This window comes from Somniosus microcephalus, unplaced genomic scaffold, assembly GCF_052327205.1.
Source record: "Somniosus microcephalus isolate GS21.2 unplaced genomic scaffold, FLI_Smic_1.0 scaffold71, whole genome shotgun sequence".
Classification (NCBI taxonomy): domain Eukaryota; kingdom Metazoa; phylum Chordata; class Chondrichthyes; order Squaliformes; family Somniosidae; genus Somniosus; species Somniosus microcephalus.
In genome coordinates this window covers 328148-353938 of record NW_028225258.1, presented here as the reverse complement: position 1 = coordinate 353938, position 25791 = coordinate 328148, and the positions used below count along the sequence as shown (strand labels likewise).

Below are 25791 nucleotides of genomic sequence, written 5' to 3'. Positions count from 1 at the left end.
TAAAAAACAATAGGGTTAAGCACTACACGTCCGCCCCATACCATCCTGCCACCAATGGATTGGCTGAAAGGGTTGTCCAGACCTTCAAGAAGGCCATAAAGGCCATCAGTAATGAAGACATAAATCTACAGCATAATGTAGATAACTTCTTGTTTGCATACAGGAATGCAACACATGTGGTTACAAACCAAACTCCCGCCATGATGTTTTTCAATAGAAGACTAAGATGCCGGCTGGATTTGAGCAAGCCAAACATCAGAAGGGACGTAGAGAACCGGCAATTTCAAGGCATGAATGAAAGGCCAACTAGAACCTTCCAGATAGGTCAACAAGTTTTGGCCCGGGACTACCGTACCGAGAAATGGCAGCCTGGAACTATTTGCACACGACTAGGACCGCTGATGTATACCGTGGACATTGGAGAAAGCATAATAAGGCGCCATGCTGACCAGATCATAGAGCCATCCGAAAAGGGACAACCTACACCACAACTCCATATGCCTAATGATGAAGCACAGATACCCATAGTATCTACCTCCGATCCGGTGATACTGGAACCAGATGAACCCGACACTGGCATTCAAGCTGAATCGACCTTGCCAAAAGAACCTACTACACCACCGAAAACTACTACACCACCGAGGCATTATCCGGACCGAGTCAGGAAGCCTCCAGAGAGACTGACTTATAATTGATTAACTGCAGCAAATGTGTAGATTATTGTTCTTGTAAACATGTTAATTAGTGATTACTTAAAATGTTATGTACTGGTTGTCTAAAAGGGGAGGAATTGTGGTGTATGTGCCATTAAGAGCCCCTGTGTACTGTAATACTGGTAGTGGCCACTCGGGCTATATAAGCCTGTATAGTGTCTTGTATCTTTTAGTTCACCTCCAGACTTTGTTCAGTAAACACTTGTTAAACCAACTCCTGCATTCCGTGTCTCCATTAACACACGGATACAACACGCGGGGTTTTGTGTGCTGAGCATGAGCGTTGCGGACCGATCAGGATGGGCGATTGTAGAGCAGGAGGGAGAGCGTGGGTGCCATGAGCACATGCGCGGGACTCAGTCAACAGAGCGCTTTCTGCAGCACCGGGGCTTGTGGGTATTACAGCCACCATTACTGCTGATCCTTTCAACCAACCTGTGCAGCAGCTGGAGCCTGAAAATCAGCTTCACTGCCCCTAGGTTCGGAAAGGGGAAAATTAAACAACAGTTTGCCTCTGATCCTTTTCTGATCTCAATTTACAGGGTTATAGAAGTGGAGCAGTTACAGGCGAGAAGCTCAGACCAAACATCACATCAAGATCTGACAGAGTCGCTGGATTCATCAGGACCTGAATATCATCGGCCTTTGCACATGGAAGGACAGAGCAGGGATCGCAACGCAGACAAACTGCACACGTATTCGGTGTGTGGACGCGGATTCAGCCGATCGTCTGACCTGGTGAGACACGTGCACCGTCACACCGGGGAGAAACCGGGTAAAGGTGGGGATGGCGGGAAGGGCTTCAGTTCCCCGTTTGCATTGGAAGTTCAACAGCGCAGTCACACCAGGGACGGTCCGTTCACCTGCTCCGTGTGTGGAAAGGGATTTGTTTGTTCATCCCACCTGCAAACACACCAGGGAGTTCACACTGGAGAGAGACCGTTTCAGTGTCCTGACTGTGGGAAGAGCTTTAAAAGCCCCGGGGAACTGAAGGGGCACTAGTGAGGTCACACTGATGAGAGGCCGTTTAACTGTCCCTCAGCACTGCTCACTGCCTCCTCTCCCTTAGCCAATTATATACCCAAATTACCATCAGCCCTTTTCTTCCCTCTGCTCCTATTTTCCGAGTAAGTCTCTTACGTGGTATTTTATCAAATGCCTTTTGAAAGTCCATATATATAACATCTACTGCACTACCTTCATCAACCCTCTGTTACTTCATCAAATAACTCAATCAGGTTAGTCAGACACGATTTACCTTTAACAAATCCATACTGGCTGTCCCTTATTAACCCATGCTTCTCCAAGTGAGAATTAATTTTGTCCTTGCCAATGGTCTCTAGTCGTTCACCCACACTGACATTAGGCTGATTGGCCTGTAGTTACCAGGTTTATCCCTCTCCCCTTTTTTAGACAGGGGTGTAACATTTGCAATCCTCCAGTCCTCTGTCACCACTCCCATATATCTGAGGGAGATTGAAAGATTGTGGTCAGAGCTTCTGCTGTCTCCACCCTAGCTTCCCTCTGCAATCTAGGATGCATTACATCTGGACTGGGTGACTTGTTAACTATGAGTGATGACAACATATTTAGCACCTCCTTTCTATCCATTTTTATCCAATTTCTCTACTCTCCCCTCCTCTACTGCAACATGAACTTCATCCTCTTCTTTTGTGGAGACAGATGTTAAGTACTCATTCAGTACCTCAGCCATGCCCTCTGCCTCTGTATGATGAGCTCCTATTTGGTCCCTAATTGGCCCGACCATTCCTTTAACTATCCTTTTACTTTTCATACGTTTATAGAAGATTTTGGGGTTCTCTTTTATGTTACCCGCTAATCTTTTCTCATATTCTCTCTTTGCCCTTATATCCTGTTTCAATTTCCCCCACACTCTCTGTATTCTCCTGGTTTTTGACTGTATTCTGTACCTGACATTTGTCGTAAACCTCCTTTTTCTGTTTTATTCTAACCTCGATGTCCTTTGTCATCGGGAGCCCTAGCTTTGGATGGCCCATCTTTCCTCCTTATGGGAATATGCTTGGTTTGTACCCGAACTATCTCAGCCTTGAAGACCTGCCATTGGTCATTCACTGTTTTCCTGGACAACCTTTGTTTCCAGTCCACCTGTGCTCGATCCCTTCTCAAATCACTGCAATTGGCTCTCTTCCAGTTGGGTATTTTCACCATTGATTCTTCTTTGTCCCTTTCCATAACTACTTTAAACCTAATGATATTGTGATCACTGTTAACCAGATCCCTCCTGTCCCAGAACCGATGAGAGACCCTTTAAATGTTCTGACTGTGCAAAGAGGTTTCAGAGTTCATCCAACCTGCTGAGTCACCAGCGAGTTCACACAGATCTTCAAAAAAAGGAAAATGTTTTGGAAAGGCTGGCGACACTAAAGATTCATAGCCATCTCAGAGTAGTGTCCCTTTAATTACAATCTCGCAGAACAAGATGAATCGCTGTCCCTTTAACTGCCACAAATCCCTGTGTGGAGGAGAAGGGAGATACAGTCTGTCCCAGTAACTGTCGCAGAACAGAATCAGCGACCCTGTCCCATAAGGGTTTGACCCTCCCCCACTCCCTGCTTTTCCTCAAGTGTCTGATCCTTAAAATTCTCAGCCTTGTTTTCAATTCCCTCCGTGGCCACGCCCCTCCCTATCTCTGTAATCTCTTCCAGCCTCTACAACCCCCCAGAGATATTTGCGCTTCTCTAAATCCGGCCTCTTGAGCATCCCCGATTTTAATCGCTCCACCATTGGCGGCCGTGCCTTCAGTTGCCTGGGCACTGAGCTCTGGAATTCCTTCCCTAAACCTCTCCATCACTCTATCTCTCTCTCTCCTTCTTTAAGATGCTCCTTAAAACCTATTTCTTTGACCAAGCTTTTGGTCATCTGCCCGAATATCTCCTTATGTGGCTCGGTGTCAAATTTTGTTTTCTAACACTCCTGTGAAGAGCCTTGGGATGTTTTACGACATTAAAGGCATTGTTGTTTCCTGAAACTAATAATAAATTCCGCAGAGGGAAAAAAACTTGTACTTTTACTCCCAAATATTAAAAAGTTTGTTCTACAGAAGCACAGGGTTTATCTGCTTTGATTGAAGAATTTAAAAAGTCTCTATTAAAATCTGAGCCAGTGTGTTGTGAGCCAAAGAGCCTTGTGTCCAATGAGGGGAATAAAGGCCCACAGCCTCCCCGGGGCCCTGAACAAGGGACTGGAGAAACTCGCTGCCCTGCGGATCAGACAATCAGCCAGAGCTAGTCCCGCCCCTCGGGCTCCCCAATTGGTTGGAGGACCCGCCGCTGGCTCGCTCCTCCAGCCCCGCCCACTGGGTGCCACTACTCCCACCCCTCGGGCTCCCCGATTGGTTGGAGGACCCGCCACCGGCTCGCTCCTCCAGCCCCGCCCACTGGGTGCCGCTAGTCCCGCCCCTCGGGCTCCCCAATTGGTTAGAGGACCCGCTGCCGGCTCGCTCCTCCAGCCCCGCCCCGCTCGCTCCCTATTGGTCGGAAGCTCCCGTCAATCAGGCCCTGGGCTCGGGTCACGTGTCCCTCACCAACTTTACAGAGAAAGCCCCGCGCGGTCGCCGGGCGGAGCTGCAGGTCAGCGGGAGCGGGGTCGGGAGATTAATAAACTGTGGGTAGGCCACACCGCAGAGTTTATAAAGTTGGAGAATGGTCTCGGGCCCGAATGAGATCCAGTGGCCGAATGTGTTCTGCCGGATGGCAGTGGTGAGGCTCTTTCTTGGTGACAGGCCCAGGTTAGGCGCCGCCATCTTGGTGGAGGAAAGACAGACCGGTTCCACCTGCAGCACGGCACATGTGCGGCCATCTTGGTACAGGAACAGAGAGTGGGTGGGGCTTCAGGGTCCCAATGACCATGAGAGACAATCATTGACACATTGATTTTATTCTCACTCTGCACACAGCGGGTGGAGAACTGAAGGTTTCAGGGTCCCAGTGACCAGGAGAGACTATCATTGACTTTATTCTCACTCTGCACACAGCGGGTGGAGAACTGAAGGTTTCAGGGTCCCAGTGACCAGGAGAGACAATCATTGACTCTTTGATTTTATTCTCACTCTGCACACAGCGGGTAGAGAACTGAAGGTTTCAGGGTCCCAGTGACCAGGAGATTTTATTCTCACTCTGCACACAGCGGGTGGAGAACTGAAGGTTTCAGGGTCCCAGTGACAAGGAAAGGCAATCATTGACTCATTGATTTTATTCTCACTCTGCACACAGCCAGAGCAGAGGGAGGGAGAAAACTGGGAGTGGAGGAAAGAAATGTTGGAGATGGTGCGATGGGTTTGGATTTCAGCACAGGGAGGAGGGAGAGGGTGTGGGACGGGGATTTACATCTTTGGGGTTAAAATGTGTTATTTTGGTCATATTTCTAGATTTGCTATTTTCTGCCCACAGGGCAATCACAGTGCACTGACCAACACCTCAGCTTAGAACATAAGAAGAACATAAGAAATAGGAGCAGGAGTAGGCCAATCGGCCACTCGAGCCTGCTCCGCCATTCAATAAGATCATGGCTGATCTGATCCTAACCACCAATCTACTATCACAGAACCATCTCCTGAATCTAACAGAATTAGACACACGAAATAGGAGCAGGATCAGGCTACACGGCCCCTGGGCCTGCTCCGCTACCCACAGGGTCATGACCGATCCGAACCTAGACTCATGTCCAAATTCCTGCCCGCTCCCCGTAACCCTTAATTCCCTTTACTTCTAGGAAACTGTCTATTTCTGTTTTAAATTGATGTAATGATGTAGCTTCTACAGCTTTTTGGAGCAGCATATTCCATGGACCTACCACCCTCTGAGTGAAGTAGTTCCTCCTCATCTCAGTTTTGAAAGAGCAGCCCCTTATTCTAAGACTATGCCCCCTAGTTCTAGTTTCACCCATCATCGGGAACATCCTCCCCGCATCCACCCGATCCAACCCCTTCACAATCTTATATGTTTCAATAAGATCGCCTCTCATTCTTCTGAACTCCAATGAGTAGAGTCCCAATCTACTCAACCTCTCCTCATATGTCCATCCCCTCATCCCCGGGATTAACTGAGTGAACCTTCTTTGTACTGACTCGAGAGCAAGTATGTATTTTCTTAAGTATGGACACCAAAACTGTATGCAGTATCCCAGGTGCAGTCTCACCAATACCTTGTACAACTGAAGCAATACTTCCCTATTTTTATATTCTATCCCCCTAGCAATGAAAGCCAACATTCCATTGGCCTTCTTAATCACTTGCTGCACCTGCATACTAACCTTTTGAGTTTCGTGCACCAGGACCCCCAGATCCCTTTGTACTTCAGTACTTTCCAGTTTCTTGCCTTAAAGATAATAACTTGCTCTTCGATTTTTCCTGCCAAAGTGCATAACCTCACACTTTCCGGTATTGTATTCCATCTGCCAAATCTCTGCCCACTTACTTAGCCTGTCGATGTCCCCTTGCAGGTTTTTTATGTCCTCCTCATTCACTACTTTCCCTCCCATCTTAGTATCATCTGCAAACTTTGATATGTTACACTCGGTCCCCTCCTCCAAATCATTAATATAGATTGTAAAGAGTTGGGGACACAGCACTGACCCCTGCAGAACACCACTAGTTACTGATTGCCAGTCTGAGAATGAACCATTTACCCCAACTCTCTGCCTTCTGTTAGATAGCCAATCCTCTATCCATGCCAGAATATTACCCCAATCCCATGATTTTTTATCTTAAGCAATAATCTTTTGTGTGGCACCTTGTCAAATGCCTTTTGGAAGTCTAAATACACTATGTCCACTGGTTCCCCTTTATCCACCCTATATGTTACTTCCTCAAAGAACTCCAGCAAATTTGTCAAACATGACTTCCCCTTCATAAAACCATGCTGACTTTGTCCTATTAAATGATGATTAACCAAATGTCCTGTTACTGTCTCCTTAATAATGGACTCCAAAATTTGTCCTACCACAGATGTTAGGCTAACCGGTCTATAGTTTCCAGCCTTCTGTCTACTGCTCTTTTTAAATAAGGGTGTTACATTAGCAGTTTTCCAGTCTGCCGGGACCTTTGCTGAGTCCAGGGAGTTTTGGAAAATTATTACTAATGCATCCACAATCCCTACCGCCACTTCCCTCAAGACCCTAGGATGTAAGCCATCAGGTCCAGGTGATTTATCCGCCTCGAGTCCCATTATTTTACCGAGTACCACTTCCTTAGTGATTTTGATCATGTTGAGCTCCTCCCCCCCATAGCCCCCTGTTTGTCCAGTGTTGGGATATTCTTAGTGTCTTCTACTGTAAAGACTGATACAAATTATTCATTCAGTGATTTTGCCATCTCCATATTTCCCGCCATTAATTTCCCGGTCTCATCCTCTAAGGGGCCAACATTTACTTTAGCCACCCTTTTTCTTTTTATATAACTATAAAAACTCTTACTATCTGTTTTTATATTTTTTGCTAATTTACTTTCATAATCTATCTGCCCTTTCTTTCATAATCAGAATAGGGCAGGTGGAACCGAGCCAGAGGCAGCTCTGGGACTTCATCTTCTGAGCATTGGGTTGGGGAACAAGAATTCCATTGTTTATTGGGCCCTGGGCGAGCACTGCCCTCCCTCCCACAATTTTAATATTTTGATGCATCTGTCTATTTATTTACTAGGAATGTTTTAATTGCTTTCATAGCAAAATGCATTTATTATTAAACCTTCACAGAAGGCAACTGTGGTAACAATTGCATAAAACTCAGAGAGTTGTGGGGATCGGGAACGCTCGACCTGAAAAGGTCATGAGCTGATTCCATCAATGAGTTTAAAAGGGAGTTGGACGGGTACTTGAGGATGAGGATCTTACAGGGTTACGGACAACAAGCAGGGATGTGGGACTGAGCACGAGTGCTCTTTCTAAGAGCCAGCACAGGCACGATGGGCCGAATGGCCTCCTTCGTGCTGTACTTTTCCATGATTCTATGAAAACTAACAGAACCAAACAAAGAAATGATCTTCCTTGGTTATTGATCATTTCACTAAATTTCAACAGAGTTCTCTATACACCAACAACAACTTACAAATCAAATCAAATCAAATCAACTTTTATTGTCATTGTTAGTGCACATGTGCAGTACAACGAAATGTAGGCTTGCGGCTCCCGAGAGTGTACATTTAGATTAAGACATTTAAACATTCAACATACATTTGGCTTGTAATACATTAACATAAACATAACCATAATAAAGTGCATTGGCGGATGTGCAGGCTTTAGAGTTTATTTGTGGAGTTCAGTAGGATGACAGCCCTTGGGAAGAAGCTGTTCCTAAATCTGGTCGTACGGGTGCGAATGCATCTGTAGCATCTCCCAGATGGCAGGAGGGCAAACAGACTGTGGCTGGGGTGGGTAGGGTCCTTGATGATGGACCGTGACCTCCGTAGACAGCGTTTCTGGTATATCTGCTCTATGGTCGGTAGCCGGGTGCCGGTAATGCGTTGGGCAGTTTTGACTACCCGCTGCAGAGCTTTCCGGTCATAGTAGCTACAGCTGCCATACCATACTGTGATACAGTTTGTCAGGATGCTCTCTATTGTGCAGCGGTAAAAGTTAGAGAGGATCAGGGGTGACAGGTTACATCCCTTCAGCCTCCTTAGGAAATATAGGCGCTGCTGGGCCTTCTTCACCAGAGAGGAGGTATTGAGGGATCAGGAGAGGTCTTCCGTGATGTGGACTTCGAGGAACTTAAAGCTGTCCACCCTTTCCACCACAGCCCCATTGATGTGGATGGGGGTGTGACTTCCGCCTTTAGACTTCCTGAAGTCCACAATGATTTCTTTGGTTTTCTTGATGTTAAGGGCCAAGTTGTTATTGGCGCACCACTTCCTGAGATGCTGGACCTCCTCCCTGTAGGCTGACTCATCGTTGTTGGTGATCTGGCCTACTACCGTGGTATCATCCGCAAACTTGATGATGGTGTTGGAACCATGAACAGCCACACAGTCGTGGGTGAAGAGGGAGTAGAGGAGGGGGCTCAGCACACATCCTTGTGGGGCCCCCGTGTTCATGGTCAGGGGGGGGGAGGTGTGGTTACCTAATTTGACAGACTGGGGTCTGTTTGTTAGGAAGTCCAGGGTCCAGTTGCAGAGGGAAGTGTTCAGGCCAAGAGTTTGGAGTTTGGTGGCCAGCTTGTTGGGGACGATAGTGTTGAATGCTGAGCTGTAGTCTATGAACAGCATTCTGATGTAGGTCTCCTTATATAGAGCTTTAAAAACATCTCAAGGCACTTTACAGTAGGGTAATAAGAGAACAATCAACACACACATTTTGTTTGTGATCCAGTGCACAGACACAAAGTTCCTTCACAACTGCAACAATTTTATTGCGGTTGCTGTCAAGGCTGCGCTCACTCTGCTCGTACACCTGGTCTCCAAAGGAGGCAAAACAGGACTAATGCTGCCGAGCTCAGCTCTTTTTGATCAGAAAATATCAACTGTTTCGCCTCGCCAGGAAATGCACAAAAGAGGCAGCAGTGCTCATTGGCTGCCCAGGAAAGTCCTATTTAGATTAAACTCCTTCACCCAGAGGGTGCTGAGAATGTGGAACTTGCTGCCACAGGGAGTAGTTGAGGTGAAGAGCATGGATGTATTTAAAGGGAAGCTGGATAAACACATGGGAGAAAGGAATAGAAGGAGATGCTGATAGGGTGAGATGAAGAGAGATGGGAGGAGGCTCGTGTGGAGTATAAACACCACATGGACCAGTTGGGCCGAATGGCCTGTTTCTGTGCTGTACAATCTGTGTAATTCTATGTAATAAGAGAGGAGAGAATGTTCCATAGAAACTAGAATTATCTGTTCTGAATTTTAATCCTGAACTTACAGTGATGTCTTTTGTAAACTGCTTTTACAGGGAATATCATCAGCCTTTGAATGTGGAAGGAGAAATGTTTGCCTGTTCTGTCTGTGGGAAAAGATTTCAAAGATCGGTGTGACTGGAAAAGCACCGAGACACACACACCTGAGTGAGAGTGTTCCAGTGCACTGACTGTGGAAAGAGCTTTAACCAGTTACACAGTCTGAAAAAACATCGCACCGTTCACAGCGGGGAGAAACCGTACACGTGTTGTGTGTGTGGATGAGGCTTCAACTGATTGTCCAACCTGGAGAGACACAAGGACACCCACACCACGGAGAAACTGTGGGAATGTGGGGACTGTGGGAAGGGATTTAGCTCCCTGTCCTGGCTGGAAACTCATCGATGCAGTCACACCGGGGAGAGGCCATTCACCTGCTCCAAGTGTGGGAAGGGATTTAGTCAGTCATCCCACCTTCTGACACACCAGCGAGTTCACACTGAGGAGTGTGGAAATTGACATTATACATAGCATGCTGGGTAGAATAAAATGGCCAAGTAAAAGTAAGCTGATCATTTGGTAACAAGATTCAGACATAATTAAGCTGATCATTTAGTAACAAGATTCAGACATAATTGAGCTGATCATTTGGTAACAAGATTCAGACTGAACCTCCTGACAGAATATATGATTAACTAACCTTGTCTGGAGATATTTCTGTCCTGCTGACCTTTTGATTGTCCTTGTGCCAAACTCTTAATTTGTTTAACTCTTAATTTGTTTTAAAACGATACAATACCATTACATGTGATTTATGGAACACTTGCTTGTTTGAATGTATAAATATGCTGCATCAACAGATGTTCTCTGGAGTTGTGAGCCTAGCCATTGACTGGGCTCTCACTCCCCTTGTGCATGTAAAATAAAGCTTTGCTTATCTGACGGTGCTTACGTGTTTCAGAGTCTTACTTGGAGTCGAGATTTAGACAGTACTTCTTGGAGGTTCCACCGAGATCGCTTGTTGTACCGGTGAGTAAACGGACGAAGACACGGTATCTTTCTGGGAACGAACCCTAACTGGCCAGTTATAAGTGGCATTAGCCACCAAAGGGATTCCCTCTCAGTCTGAAAACTAGTGTGTTCTGTTTGCTATCGGCTACAGTACTGCGATCAGTTGAGACTAATTTTCCAGGGTTGAGTTGTCATTTTTGTAATTATTTCCTCTTTCAGTTTATCAGAAAAGGAGATGATTTCGGAAACTGAGCCCTGAAATAGACCGTCCAGATAAGACACAGTAAAGTCGGGTGATCCCGGACTAAGGAAGGTACCAAGGATAAAAGGAAAAGCGCTAGAAGTTTGATACTGCAGTGGGGGTGGGTCCCCCGGAGATTAAGTTGAGACTACAGTAGGGGGTGGGTCCCCCGGAGATTAAGAAGCCAGAGAGAGAGTCTTGCGGCAGAAGGCAGGAGACCTTCAGAGATTTCATTAAAGTATAAGGACTTAGTTCTGCAGTGGCGAATAACACAGACTGAGAATTGTCTATTGTTCAGTATACAGTATAAGATTTTAATGAGTTACTTAATTTGTTTACCTGTGTGGTCTGTCACGTTAGTTATTATTAGTCTTGTTATTGTTAGTACGTGTTTCTTTTCATCTCTTACAGCAACTTGGTTGCAAAATCGCAAAGGGGAAACGGGTTATTGTGATCCAGAGAAATTACGCCTAATTGAGACTAACCAACAGGAAAGTCCCAATTAAGTAAAAAAAAAAATGGGTGCCAAATCTAGTAAAATCAGAGAGAAAGGCACCCCTGCTTGTTATATTTTTCAAAACTACAGTCAAGTTTCAATCAATGACCTGCCAAGGTGGTCCAGATGGACCTGAAATGGGAAATACCCATTTTCACCAGGTGGCACCTTTAACAAAGGCAGAATTACCTGTCTAGAGGAATGCCTCATAAAAAGGGACCCAACTAAAAAAGGGAAAAAAAAGAAGTAAATTGGTCAGCCTTCTCAGGTTGGAAAAAGGAAGCAGAGAGGTGACGTGAACGAAGTATAGAAGTTAGTAAACATAATAAAGAGGGATGAGATTAATCAGGAACAGAATAAACAACAAAAAGTTAAACAAATGGAATGGAGGAGGAAATTCAACGTGTTTTCATTGTGGACAAGTAGGCCATTGGAAATCCAATTGCCCACAATTACCCCTTGTCGTAAACCACTGTCGTTCACTGTGTTCACTATTGTTGTTGTTGTTGTTGTCGTTCACTCTTGTTTCACTGTTATACCTGACTATGCCTCAGCTGACTCCGCCCTTGGCTGCCTGCTTTAAGGACGGCTGCACGGCAGCTCTCTGCCATTCGGTCGTCCACTAGAGGCATAGTCCTGATCTGTTTGTAGTTGCATTCAGTAGTTAATAAAAGCCTGTTGTTCTGAACTCTACTCAGCCTTTTATTAGAATCGATAGCGCATCAATTTTATTAACTACTGACAAAAAAAAAAAAAAAATAACGATGCTGCAGATATTTAAGATCAAGTGCCTGGAACTCGACCCGCAAGAACCGGACTCGCCTGCTAAGTTCTCACACTGGTTGAACTGTTTTGAGTCTTTTCTGGCTGCATCCGGCGAGACCGTCGCCACCGACGCCGACAAGCTCAGGGTGCTGAATTCGAAAGTAAACCACCGAGCTTTTGCCCTTATCCGGGACGCTACGAGCTACCAGGGGGCTATCGACATTTTAAAGGAATATGCACGCCCGGTCAACTATGTTTACGCAAGACATCTCCTGGGGTCCCGCAAACAACAGCCCGGGGAACCCCCAGAAGCATACATACGGGCGCTGAAGGAACTCGGCCGAGCCTGCGAATGCAAGCAAGTATCAGCCACGGAACATACGGAGGAGCTCATCCGGGACGCCCTCGTTGCGGGCCTCAGGTCCACTCACACATGGCAGCGACTGCTGGAAAGTAGCGAGCTCGACCTGAAGAAGGCGATTTCACTCACCCTTTCGTTGGACGTAGCCCATCGGAACATGGAGGCCTACTCCCCGGACCGCGTGGCCGCCTCGTGGATGTCACGGCCGCCGCCATCTTGGGACGTGGCGGCGCCCCGGGCCCCGGGCCCCGGCCCCAACTGCTGCAGCGATGTCCCGCCCGAGCCAGAAATGTTATTTCTGTGGCCAAACCAAACACCCCAGGGCGCGCTGCCCGGCGAAAAACGCTGTCTGCTCTGCCTGCGGTAAGAAGGGACACTACGCTGGCGTCTGCAGAAGTCAGAAGACCCCTACCTTCAGCAGCGCCGCTTGCGATTCGTGGGAGCGGCCATCTTGCCTTCCTCCAGCCTCGTGGGGATCGGGATCGTCATGGGCGCTGCCATTTTGTCCTTCTTCTCCGACGCCGCCATTTTGTCCGCCATTTTGCCAACGGGCCCCCGACTCACCCACCGCCTCACCAGGGTTTTACAGCGACGCTCCCGACTCCACAGCGGCCTCCATTACGCTGGATCAATCCAGACCCCATCAGCTAGCCAGGTCCACGATGGACATCCAGGTAAATGGCTGCGCCACAACTTGCCTTTTTGATTCCGGGAGCACGGAGAGCTTCATACACCCTGATACGGTGCAGCATTATTCCCTCTCGGTCCTGCCAGCGCGCTATCGGATCTCCATGGCCTCAAAATCTCACTCAGCAGACGTCGGCGGCTACTGCGTAGTGACGCTTTCGGTGAGGGGCTCCGTTTATAAAAATGTAAAGCTCTTCGTCCTGCCACATCTCTGCGCTGCCGTTCTGCTGGGGTTGGACTTTCATTGTCACTTTAAGAGTGTCACCTTGACATACGGTGGACCTTTTCCCCCACTCACTGTCTGCAACCAGCAGTTTTTAAATTGCCCACCGCACCCCACCTGTAGTCCCTCCACCCTCAAAATCACACCCCCCCCCGTTCGCTAACCTCACCCACGACTGCAAGCCTATCGCCACAAAGAGCAGGCGATACAGCACCGGGGACAGATCCTTTATAAGATCTGAGGTGACGCGGCTCCTGAAGGAGGGGATTATTGAGGGTAGTACCAGCCCCTGGCGAGCTCAGGTGGTAGTCGTTAAGACCGGCAACAAGCAGCGCCTGGTCATCGACTACAGCCAGACAATCAACAAGTACACCCAGTTGGACGCATACCCTCTCCCCCGCATAGCCGACGTGGCTAATAAGATAGCGCAATATCACGTTTTCTCGACCATTGACCTCAAGGCAGCATACCACCAAATCCCTATCCGCCCTGAGGACTGCCAGTACACAGCTTTCGAGGCAAACGGCCGTCTTTTTCACTTCATCAGGGTTCCTTTCGGCGTCACCAATGGTGTCTCCGTGTTCCAGAGGGAGATGGACCAGATGGTCGACGAGAATGCGTTACAGGCCACGTTTCCCTACCTGGACAACGTGACCATCTGCGGCCATGACCTGCAGGACCATGACGCCAACCTTGATAAGTTCCTTTGCACGGCCCAACTCCTAAACCTCACGTACAACAAGGAAAAGTGCATATTCCACACAACGCGCCTCACTATCCTTGGCTGCGTGGTGGAACACGGAGTCATCGGTCCTGACCCTGACCGGATGCGCCCCCTGATGGAACTTCCCCTGCCCCACTGTCTCAAGGCCCTCAAAAGGTGCCTGGGCTTCTTTTCCTACTACGCCCAGTGGGTCCCTCATTATGCGGACAAAGCCCATCCACTTATCAAGTCCACTTCCTTTCCCCTGACGGCGGAGGCCCGCTCAGCCTTTCACCGTATAAAAGATGACATTGCCAAGGCCACCATGCACTCGGTGGACGAGTCCATCCCGTTCCAGGTGGAGAGCGATGCATCCGACTTTGCCCTGGCCGCTACCCTTAACCAGGCGGGAAGACCCATGGCCTTCTTTTCACGAACCCTCCAGGGCTCCGAACTCAGACACTCCTCTGTGGAAAAGGAGGCCCAGGCCATTGTGGAGGCAGTGCGCCACTGGCGGCACTACCTGGCTGGAAAACGATTTACCCTGCTTACTGACCAGCGTTCAGTCGCTTTCATGTTCAACAATAAGCAGAGGGGCAAAATCAAAAATGACAAGATTTTGAGGTGGAGAATTGAACTTTCCACCTACAATTACGACATCTTGTACCGGCCCGGGAAACTCAACGAACCCTCAGATGCTCTATCGCGAGGCACATGCGCCAACGCGCAGATCGATAGACTACGGGGCCTCCACAATGACCTCTGCCACCCGGGGGTCACCAGGTTCTTCCACTTCATCAAGGCCTGCAACCTGCCTTACTCCATCGAGGAGGTCAGGACCATGACCAGGAGCTGCCCAGTCTGTGCAGAGTGCAAGCCGCGCTTCTATATGCCTGACAGAGCAAACCTGATCAAGGCCACCCGCCCCTTTGAGCGCCTGGGTGTCGACTTTAAAGGGCCCCTCCCCTCCTTTGACCGTAATGTGTACTTCCTCAACATAGTTGATGAGTACTCCCGTTTCCCTTTCGCCATCCCCTGCCCGGACATGACCACCGCTACGGTCATTAAATGCCTGCACAACCTCTTTGCTTTGTTCGGTTTTCCCAGCTATATTCATAGCGACCGGGGCTCGTCCTTCATGAGCGACGAACTCCGTCAGTACCTGCTCATGAGAGGTATTGCCTCAAGCTGGACCACCAGCTACAACCCCCAGGGGAACGGACAGGTTGAAAGAGAGAACGCGACGGTCTGGAAGGCGGCCCTCCTAGCCTTAAAATCTAGGGGCCTTCCGACCTCCCATTGGCAGGATGTCCTACCTGATGCGCTCCACTCCATCCGGTCACTGCTGTGTACTGCCACCAACGCCACCCCCCATGAGCGAATGTTCGTTTTTCCCCGGAGGTCCACATCCGGTACCTCACTACCACACTGGCTGACGTCCCCAGGGCCCGTCCTGCTGAGGAAGCATGTAAGGTCCCACAAAACGGCTCCCCTGGTAGAGAAGGTTCACCTCCTCCATGCCAACCCCCAGTACGCCTACGTGGCATACTCGAACGGGCGGGAGGATACAGTCTCCATTAGAGATCTGGCACCCTCGGGGTCCACTGACCCGTCACCATTGCCCTCCACCATGACCCCCTTCGACACGGCCCAAAATTCAGTAGACCCAATTCTCACCCCTGTCCATTCCACCCCAGTAGACGGCATGCCGCGACCCCAGGACCCGCCGGAGTCCACTCGCCCACCCAACACCAAAGGGGACGATACACCGGTGCTCGATCCCGTTCAAGACGCGTCGTTGGAAGCTGTACCATCTCAACCGTCGCCACGAAGATCTCGACGGCAAACGAGGCCGCCCGACAGACTCACCTACTCGAACTTTTGATACACTTCACCCCGCCGGACTTAATTTTAAACGAGGGGTGAATGTGGTAAACCACTGTCGTTCACTGTGTTCACTATTGTTGTTGTTGTTGTTGTCATTCACTCTTGTTTCACTGTTATACCTGACTATGCCTCAGCTGACTCCGCCCTTGGCTACCTGGTATAAGGACGGCTGCACGGCAGCTCTCTGCCATTCGGTCGTCCACTAGAGGCATAGTCCTGATCTGTTTGTAGTTGCATTCAGTAGTTACTAAAAGCCTGTTGTTCTGAACTCCACTCAGCCTTTTATTAGAATCGATAGCGCATCACCCCGCCAACAAAATTTATCTGGAAACAGAAATACCCAAGCCCAGGTTCACACTCGTCCACAGACTAATTGGACAACTAGCAATCCCTGGGGAAATCAAAGTGGCCCAAACGAACAGTTTGGACAAAATCTAAATTGTTCAGCATGACGTTACTTAGAGCCCACCCCAGACATTGCCCAGGAACAACAAGCTGTGGTACAATTGCCTGCAGTATCATTAAATTCTAAAGAAGAGCCATTTATACATTTAAATATGAATAGAACACAAGTTCCATTTTTTGGTAGACACTGGAGCAACTAATTCGGTCTTGACTAAACAATATGCAGTAGGAGCACCTTGTACCAATCAGAGTGTCAAGTGTGTAGGACTTTCAGGAACAACCCAGACTATGGTATGGTCCACTCCATTGGATGTACAGATAAAAGACTTTCATGGACAGCATGCATTCTTATTATCTGAAGACGTTCCCATCAACTTATTAGTAAGAGATTTGTCATGTAAAATGAGAGCAGTGATATCATGTATGGAAAAAGGACTGAAGGTACATGTTCCAACTGACAGATGTGGGATGTACCCATTGCAGGTCCACAATTCTCCTATTTTGTATTGTTGGACTAATCATGATGACAACCTCAGTAAACAATTACTGATGGCTGTGGAAGCATTGCAGTATGTCACAAGATCAGTATCAGAATACCAGAAGCAGTTAAATTTGTGACACTGGCATGATAAATTGCACTGTACAGCCTATTATGACAAAACGGGAGAAGATCTAGAAGTGGCAATTAATTACAAGCCCTTTCTGCATCAGAAATATTCATTTAAAATCCGAAGAATTTTAATTGGGCAAGAAGGAATAGCGTCACCAATCTTGTTGACCCAAACAGCATGGGAATTATTCAGGGTAAAAGACTCTAAGCCACACTGTACACTCGCAGTGGCACATGAATTCAAACCTTACAGTATGTTAATCAAAAGAAAGAAAGTGGAAAATGGAGATCGGTTCAAGACCTAAGAGCAGTTAACGAGTCTGTTCCTGACCAGCATACCTTCTAATTCAAGGTATTATACGGTTATTGATCTCTGCTCAGCCTTCTTCAGCATTCCTATTCACCAAAATTCCCAGTTCCTGTTTGCCTTCACGTTCAAAGGAACCCAATACACATGGACCAGGCTGCCACAAGGCTATACAGAAAGCCCAACTATCTTTTCGCAGTGCCTCAAACATGATTTACAGGACATTGTCTTAACTGGTGGGTCAACCCTCATACAGTACGTAGACGACCTGCTAATTGCATCACCTACCCAAGAGGCATGCAAGATTGACTCTTTGATAATGCTCCAGGCATTGGCAAAAAAAAAAGGACATAAAGTCTCATGTGCAAAACTACAGTTTGTTTCAGAATGAGTTAAATATTTAGGGCATGAATTGTATCGTGACACTCACCAATTATCTACAGACAGAGTAGCAGCTATTTGTGATGCACCATTACCTTCTACCACGGGGATTGGTGCTGGGACCACTGTTGTTCACCATTTACATGAATGATTTGGACTTGGGAATCAGAAGTACAATTTCCAAATTTGCTGATGACACTAAATTGGGGGGTGTAGTTAATACTGAGGAAGACTGCGATAGCATCCTTGTAGAATTATTCAGTTGTGTTCAGTAAATAGCACCATCTGTTAATTTGCTTTGACTGATCACATCACTATATAGTTACGTGAAAAACAGAAATCATTAAAAGCTCCCAATTTCAGAATTGTTAGATTCAAACTCAACTTCTTCCAAGTACAATCTAACATTTCAAAAATTGTAATGGATGTAGGCGAGATATTGGACTGTTGTCTTACACAATCCAAACACAGTGACACACTGACAGATGGGCAGGTGTAGCTTCACAGCGTATCCTTTCAAGCCTCAGTAAAAAGTGGCAGACTGGCAATCCATTGTCCACTAATGGAGTTGTGATCTTTGTAAATTAAGAAATGGAAATGTGTCAAAGAGTTGATTAACAGAGTGGGGCATCATCTTCCTTTGATTTCTATTTCTGACACCAGGCAACAGAAAAAGGTCATTACAACACGACATAAACAGACTCTTCAGGTGTGAGACATCAGACTTCAGAACAACACGTCTGCCAGCTCTGGCCACAAACCTCAGTACAGTCAACCTTTCAGCAGCTGCAGCCCTGATTAAATAACTAGTAGTTTAACATGTCTAGTAGAACTTTTGTATCAAAATAGAAGAAATGTATTTGTGACACACACACAATTAATAATTAAATCACAATGTGACTGTGAGGATCGATTATCGCATCTTGATACCTTCTATGTCCACCAGTCGAGGAAGGTATCAAGTGAACCGGTGGACACCACCTGCTCCCTCTCCAGGGCCACCCGGGCAGGGACAAGACCATGGGAGAGAGGCAGGCAGCCAGAGTGACCCCCCCATGGGGCAAGAGCAGGTCCAGGAGAAGATCCTCCCACTTACCCACCCCCACCGGGCGGCCAAAGATTAGGAGCGTGGGGCTAAAGTGTAACCAAGAGTTGAGGAGCAGCCCCTTCAGGGCACTATACAGGGGCTGCAACCTCTCACACTGAATATATACACGGCCCGTGGACTCCTCCGTGCCGCAGAAAACACATCTGATCTTGGAGTCCGGAAAGGAGCTTAAACTGTTGCACACGACAGCTCCCTGCAACAGTCTCCACCCCAGATCCCCAATGGTGCTGGGAAGGACTCCCGCATAGAGAGCCCTCCACTGGGGACCCTCGCCTCCGTCAGACAGCAAGATGACTCGCCAGTCTGATTGAGATTGGGCAATAAACAAAATTAATCAAAAAATGACACAGAAACCCGAGTCCCCGGATCCTCAGCCCTGGTGTGAAGTACGCTGGCCACCAATTTTCCATTACTAACTCGCACCTCAGGCCCCGCCCAGTCTGGTTTAATTACTAAATGTATTCTAACAGGTTTCAGGCCTGTCATTCTGAGGGAAACAAGGCCTCATTTATTGCTGTGTCCCACCCGAGCGGCTGTTAATGGCTTTAATAAAATGGCAGCAAGGTTTTTTATAAAGGTGGAAAGAGGTGAAAAACGCAACTAGCGATACCTCAAAACTCATGGACAGAGAAATCCACTTCATCAGCGCCCCTGCGACAGGACTCAATATTCACCCCCTCCACCACTGGTGCACTGTGTCTGCAGTATGTACGGTCTACAAGATGACCATGGTCAGGCCGTGTGGAGTCAAGGGCCAGGCAACAGAATGGATGGAAAGATCGCTACAAACTTCCCTTAACTCCAACCCTCTGATTTCTGTTTTGTAGCCAGCTTTCCATCCATTCTGCTGCCTGGCCCTTCACTCCACATGGCCTGACCTGGGTCATCTTGTCGATCTTACATACTGTTATGGACAGCAAGCTGGTCACAAAACAGAAAACAGAGAGTAGGGGTTGGGAGTAGCTACTCAGACTGGCAAAAGGTGGGAAGTGGTGTTCCACAGGGATCGGCGCTGGGATCACTAATGTTCACCATTTACATAAACGATTTGGACACGTGAATCAGAAGAACAATTTCAAGGTTTGTCGATAACACCAAATTGGGAGGTAGATTTAATACTGAGGAAGACAAAATGCAAGAAGACATTAATAAATTTCAGAATGGGCGTGTAATTGGCAAATGAATTTCACTGTAGATCAGTGTGAGGTGGTGTGTTAATGAATTTCACTATGGATCAGTGTCAGGTGGTGTGTTAATGAATTTCACTATAGATCAGTGTGAGGGGGTGTGTTAATGAATTTCACTATAGATCAGTGTGAGGCGGTGTGTTAATGAATTTCACTGTAGATCAGTGTGAGGTGGTGTGTTAATGAATTTCACTATAGATCAGCGTGAGGTGGTGTGTTAATGAATTTCACTATAGATCAGTGTGAGGGGGTGTGTTAATGAATTTCACCATAGGTCAGTGTGAGGTGGTGTGTTAATGAATTTCACTGTAGATCAGTGCAACGGTGTGTGTTAATGAATTTCACTATAGATCAGTGTGAGGTGGTGTGTTAATGAATTTCACTATAGATCAGTGTGAGGTGGTGTGTTTTGGTGGGAATAAGGAGGCCACTCACTACTTGGACAAGGGGGTGAAATTGGGTTGCTTTGTGCCTCCTGCAATATTCAGCAGGAGGTTAGCGGCGGAGGTAGTCGGTAGCTCCCTGCGGCACTGCACCGCCGGCAATGACGTAATCGCCACGCGCAGCACCCCGGCTGCAACCTTGGGTTGCGACCCCTGACCTATCGCCGGACGCTATGTCCGACAGGGTCAGGGGTCGTTTCTGCAGCCGTGGCGATGCCACTTAAAGGGCAGGTGTCGGGCAGCAACTTTTTGTTTTGGCCGACAGCCAGCACCTGCCCCCTTCCCCTTTCTTCTTCGGGGTGTCGGCCGCGATCGCATAGCCCGGCGCTCCTCTTGATCTGACACCCCACTCCCCGGTGGTCCAGCATGGCCCCGGTGTGCGCAGTGCTAGGCCCCTCCCCTTTAATTAGGGAGGGAGGTCTGCTATGACACGGTGCTATGTGCCAAGGGGCGTGGCGCTGTTACACGAAGCGCCATCAAATTCACTGGTAGCGCCTCAAGAGGGAGGAGAGCGCTTCCAGTAGCACCCTGCCTCCTGCCTGGGGCGCTACCACTGAATTTAATGCGCAGGGGCGCTAACTTTTTCGGGGTGCTAAAATTAGCCCCGGCGCCACCAAATTTCTCCCTAAGAGTCTAAATGGGCTGGAGGAGCAGAGGGATCCAGGGATACAGATACACAAATCACTAAAAGTAGCAACACAGGTTAATAAGGCCGTTAAAAAAAAGCACTGGGCTACATTCGTAAACGAGCCTCCTGTTCCGTGCCTAGGAGCTCTGAACCATGGCAGAGAGCGGCTGGGACACTTTTCTCACACGCCTCGAGATTAACCCGCACGGCAACTTTGCTGTCAGTGAAGAGAGACAAGAAAGACCAATGTGCCGTTTGCTCCTCTCAGTGTGGCCCTGAAGGACTGTGTCCAGGCTGGAGTTCTGTTCCCACCGTACGATCCGCCCCCAGATTGCCCTTTCTGAGCTCCAGCCAGGTGATGCTAAACACTCAGGTGGGAAAGACAAAAATCTACAACAATGTGCTTAAAACAAAGTTGATTTATTTGACATCTATCCAGAATATTAAACTCCAGCCCAGTTCCCAGAGTTATTAACATCAGCAGAAACAATCCCCACCTGTCAGAATGAACATGGTTCAGTCCGGGATGTGATTAACAGCAGCAACAACAGAATCCAACTCCTGCAGTCACTTGTGAACCCGCTGGTGTCTCAGCAGGTGGGATGAGCGAGTGAATCCCTTCCCACACAGAGAGCAGCTGAACGGCCTCTCCCCAGTGTGAACTCGCTGGTGTCTCAGCCGGTGGGATGAATTAGTGAATCCCTTCCCACACTCAGGGCAGGTGAACGGCCTCTCCCCAGTGTGAACTCGCTGGTGTGTCAGCAGATGGGATGAGCGAGTGAATCCCTTCCTGCACTCAGAGCAGGTGAATGGCCTCTCCACAGTGTGAACTTGTTGGTGTGTCAGCAGGTTGGATGACTCAGTGAATCCCTTCCCACACTCAGAGCAGGTGAACGGCCTCTCCCCAGTGTGAGTGCGCAGGTGTATAGTGAGCTCAGATGACCGCCTGAACCCAGTCCCGCATTGAGAGCACCTGAACGGTCTCTCCCCAGTGTGAACACATTGATGGCGTATCAGTTCCCAGGAACCTTTATAGCACTTCCCACAGTCCGAGCATTTAAAAGGTCTCTCATCAGTGTGAACTTGCTGGTGTCTCAGCAGGTTGGATGAGCGAGTGAATCCCTTCCCACACACGCAGGTGAACGGCCTCTCCCCAGTGTGAACTCGCTGGTGTGTCAGCAGGGTGGATGACTGAGTGAATCCCTTCCCACACTCAGAGCAGGTGAACGGCCTCTCCCCGGTGTGAACTCGCTGGTGTGTCTGAAGCTCAGATGACTGAGTGAATCCCTTCCCACACTCAGAGCACGTGAACGGCCTCTCCCCAGTGTGAACTCGGTGGTGTGTCAGCAGGTGGGATGACTGAGTGAATCCCTTCCCACACTCAGAGCAGGTGAACGGCCTCTGCCCGGTGTGAACACGCTGGTGTCTCAGTAGGTTGGATGAATTGGTGAATCCCTTCCCACACACGGAGCAGGTGAACGGCCTCTCCCCAGTGTGAGTGCGCTGGTGTCCCGATAGGTCAGATGACTGAGTGAATCCCTTCTCACACATGGGGCAGGTGAACGGTCTCTCCCCAGTGTGAACACGCTGGTGTATCAGCAGGTTGGATGACTGAGTGAATCCCTTCTCACACACGGGGCAGGTGAACGGTCTCTCCCCAGTGTGAACCCGCTGGTGTATCAGCAGGTTGGATGAATTAGTGAATCCCTTCCCACACTCAGAGCAGGTGAACGGCCTCTCCCCGGTGTGAACGGTGCTTTTTGCTTCCATATTCAAAGGCCGATGATATTCAGTTCCTGATGAATCGAGTGACTGTCAGATCTTGACGTGATGTTTGGTTTGAGTTTCCCATCTGCAAATCCTTCCCTTCTAACACCCTGTAAAATAAATTTAAAACAGGAAGCGTGAGAGAGAACCCACTAAAGAGGCAGGTTGTGAAATTGAGCTCAACGAAGCTGGTTATTTGTGGGGCCGGCACTAGAAAAAAGTGACCATGAAAGCTGCGGGGTTGTCATAAAATCCCACAGGTTCACTAATGTCCCTCAGTGAAGGGAATCTGCCACCTGGTCTGGGACTCTGACCTCTATGGGAAGAGAGAGAGAGAGGTGGGAGTGGGAGGGGGCAAAGGAGATGGACTTTATACATCTGCAACTCGACCAGAACTTTGACAGAACCTCCAAAACCTGCAACCTCCAGCACCTAGAAGGACAAAGGCAGAAGGTGCATGGGAGCACCATCATCTCCAAGTTCTCCCAGTCACACACCATCCTGACTTGGACATATATCGCCGTTGCACATCATCACTGGGTGAAAATCCTGGAACTCCTTAAACAGCATTGTGGGAGTACCTTCACCACACGGACTGCAGCGGTTCAAGAAGGCGGCCCACCATCACCTTCTCAAAGGGAAGATGGGGATTGGCAACATATTCTGGTCTTGCGAGCGACGCCCACATCCCAAGAATGAATTAAAACAAATCTGTATATGTAAAATGGATTAAAAGCCTCTACAGAAATACTTGTTCCTAAAACAATATTCTTTTACATTGTAGGGACAGTGTCTGTCTAACAACCTAATCTCCCCCAGAATCCACCTCCCTTGACTGTCACACATTGGAAATTGGTGGGTCCTCCTGGGCTCAGAAGTACTGGGGGTTAAACCCAGCAGCTTCTCCTCCATCTCCACTCCAGCTCAAACTGAAGCAACAAGAAGAGCTACACAGGCGGCCAGGGACCTACCTTCCGTCAACCCGCAATAAAACTCTTTCCGACAGCTGCTGCCTAATGGCGGCCGCAGCACCCACAATTCACCGCGCCCCAGAAACCGCTCTATCCACTGATTTACCCGCTGAGAGTATGCATGCTCCCCGGGGCCGCGGGCCATTCTGGGATCCTGGCTCCTGTCCTTTGCCCCAAGTCGGACTTGGTGGAACCGGCTGAAAAAACCGGGAAGCGGCGGCTCGGATGGGGGAGGCGCTGCACCCTGGGTTTCCTGGTGCCAGGGCCCTGGCCGCACGTCCACTGGGCCCGGCCGCTCTGATTCTGATTGAGTTTTTTGATGAGGAAACAGAGAGGGTTAATGAGGGCAATGCGGTTAACATGTTGTACATGGATTTCCAAAAGGCGTTCGACAAGTGCCACATAATAGGCTTGCCAGCAAAGTTGAAGCCCATGGAATAAAAGGGACAGTGGCAGCATGGATACGGAATTGGCAAAGTGACAGGAAACAGAGAGTAGTGGTGAACGGTTGTTTTTCAGACTGGAGGACGGTATACAGGGGTGTTCCCCAGGGGTCGGTACTAGGACCACTGCTTTTCTTGATTGATATATATATGACTTAGACTTGGGTGTACAGGGCACAGTTTCAAAATATGCAGATGACACAAAACTTGGAAGTATAGTGAACAGTGAGGAGGATAGTGATAGACTTCAAGAGGACATAGACATGCTGGTGGAATGGGCGGACACATTGGCGATGAAGTTTAACGCAGAAAAGTGCGAACTGATATATTTTGGTAGGAAGAATGAGGAGAGGCAATATAAACTAAAGGGTATAAGTCTAAAATGTGTGCATGAACAGAGAGACCTGGGGGTATGTGTGCACAAATCATTGAAGGTGGCAGGGCAGGTTGAGAAAGTGGTTAAAAAAGTATACGGGATCCTGGGCTTCATAAATAGAGGCATAGAGTCCAAAAGCAAGGAAGTGATGATGAACCTTTATAAAACACTGGTTTGGCCTCAACTGGAGTATTGTGTCCAATTCTGGGCACCGCATTTTAGGAAGGATGTGAAGGCCTCAGAGAGGGTGCAGAAAAGATTTACAAGAATGGTTCCAGTGATGAGGGACTTCAGTTCGGTGGATAGACTGGAGAAGCTGAGGTTGTTCTCCTTAGAGCAGAGAAGGTTGAGATGAGATTTGATAGAGGTGTTCAAAATCACAAGGGTTCTGGACAGAGTAGAGAGAGAGAAACTGTTCCCATTGGCGGAAGGGTCGACAACCAGAGGACACAGATTTAAGGTGATTGGCAGAAGAACCAAAGGCGACATGAGGAAAAACTTTTTTACTCAGCGAGTGGTTAGGATCTGGAATGCACTGCCTGAAAGGGTAGTGGAGGCAGATTCAATCACGGCTTTCAAAAGGGAATTGGATAAGTACCTGAAGTAAAGGAATTTGCCGAGTTACGGGGAGTGGGACGAGCTGAAGTGGTCTTGCAGAGAGCCGGCACGGGCTCGATGGGCTGAATGGCCTCTTTCTGTGCTGTAACCATTCTGATTCTATAAAATATTAGAAAGTTTGTTCTACAGAAGCACGGGGTTTATCTGCTTTTATTGATGAATTTAAAAAGTCTCTATTAAAACCTGAGCCCGTGTGTTGTGAGCCAAGGAGCCTTGTGTCCAATGCGGGGAATAAAGGCCCACAGCCTCCCCTGGCCCCGGGCCCTGAACAAGGGACTGGAGAAACTTGCTGCCCTGCGGATCAGACAATCAGCCGGCGCTAGTCCCGCCCCTCGGGCTCCCCGATTGGTTGGAGGGCCCGCCACTGGCTCGCTCCTCCAGCCCCGCCCACTGTGTGCCGCTCGTCCCGCCCCTCGGGCTCTCCGATTGGTTGGAGGACCCGCCGCCGGCTCGCTTCTCCAGCCCCGTCCCGCTCGCTCCCTATTGGTCGGAAGCTCCCGTCAATCAGGCCCTGGGCCCGGGTCACGTGTCCCCGAGGAGATCACGTGCTCCGTCCAACTGCCGCCACTCGGCCTCTCAGGTTTTTCTATTTCTCTTTATTCTC

General features: G+C 48.5%; 1 protein-coding gene and 1 long non-coding RNA gene across 5 annotated transcripts in view; one reads left to right on the top strand and one right to left on the bottom strand.

The window, feature by feature from the left end:
• The first annotated feature begins 573 nt into the window (after nucleotides 1-573).
• LOC147083145 (uncharacterized) lies at nucleotides 574-10516 on the top strand. Its single transcript, XR_015075977.1, has 2 exons — nucleotides 574-1451; nucleotides 9626-10516. It is a non-coding gene; the product is annotated as an uncharacterized LOC147083145 (long non-coding RNA).
• Nucleotides 10517-21413: 10897 nt separating this feature from the next.
• The window catches only part of LOC147083144 (uncharacterized), a 74802-nt gene continuing 70424 nt past the window's right edge, over nucleotides 21414-25791 (bottom strand). For 2 of the 4 annotated variants that reach the window (XM_085980228.1, XM_085980227.1), the window contains exon 3: nucleotides 21414-22889. In XM_085980228.1, coding sequence (XP_085836354.1) covers nucleotides 21580-22782 — 1203 coding nt within the window. In that variant the 5' untranslated portion in view covers nucleotides 22783-22889 and the 3' untranslated portion in view covers nucleotides 21414-21579. Of the gene's footprint in view, nucleotides 22890-23856; nucleotides 24062-25167; nucleotides 25355-25791 lie in introns of those variants that run through there. The other 2 variants (XM_085980229.1, XM_085980232.1) reach the window with 2 other exon arrangements.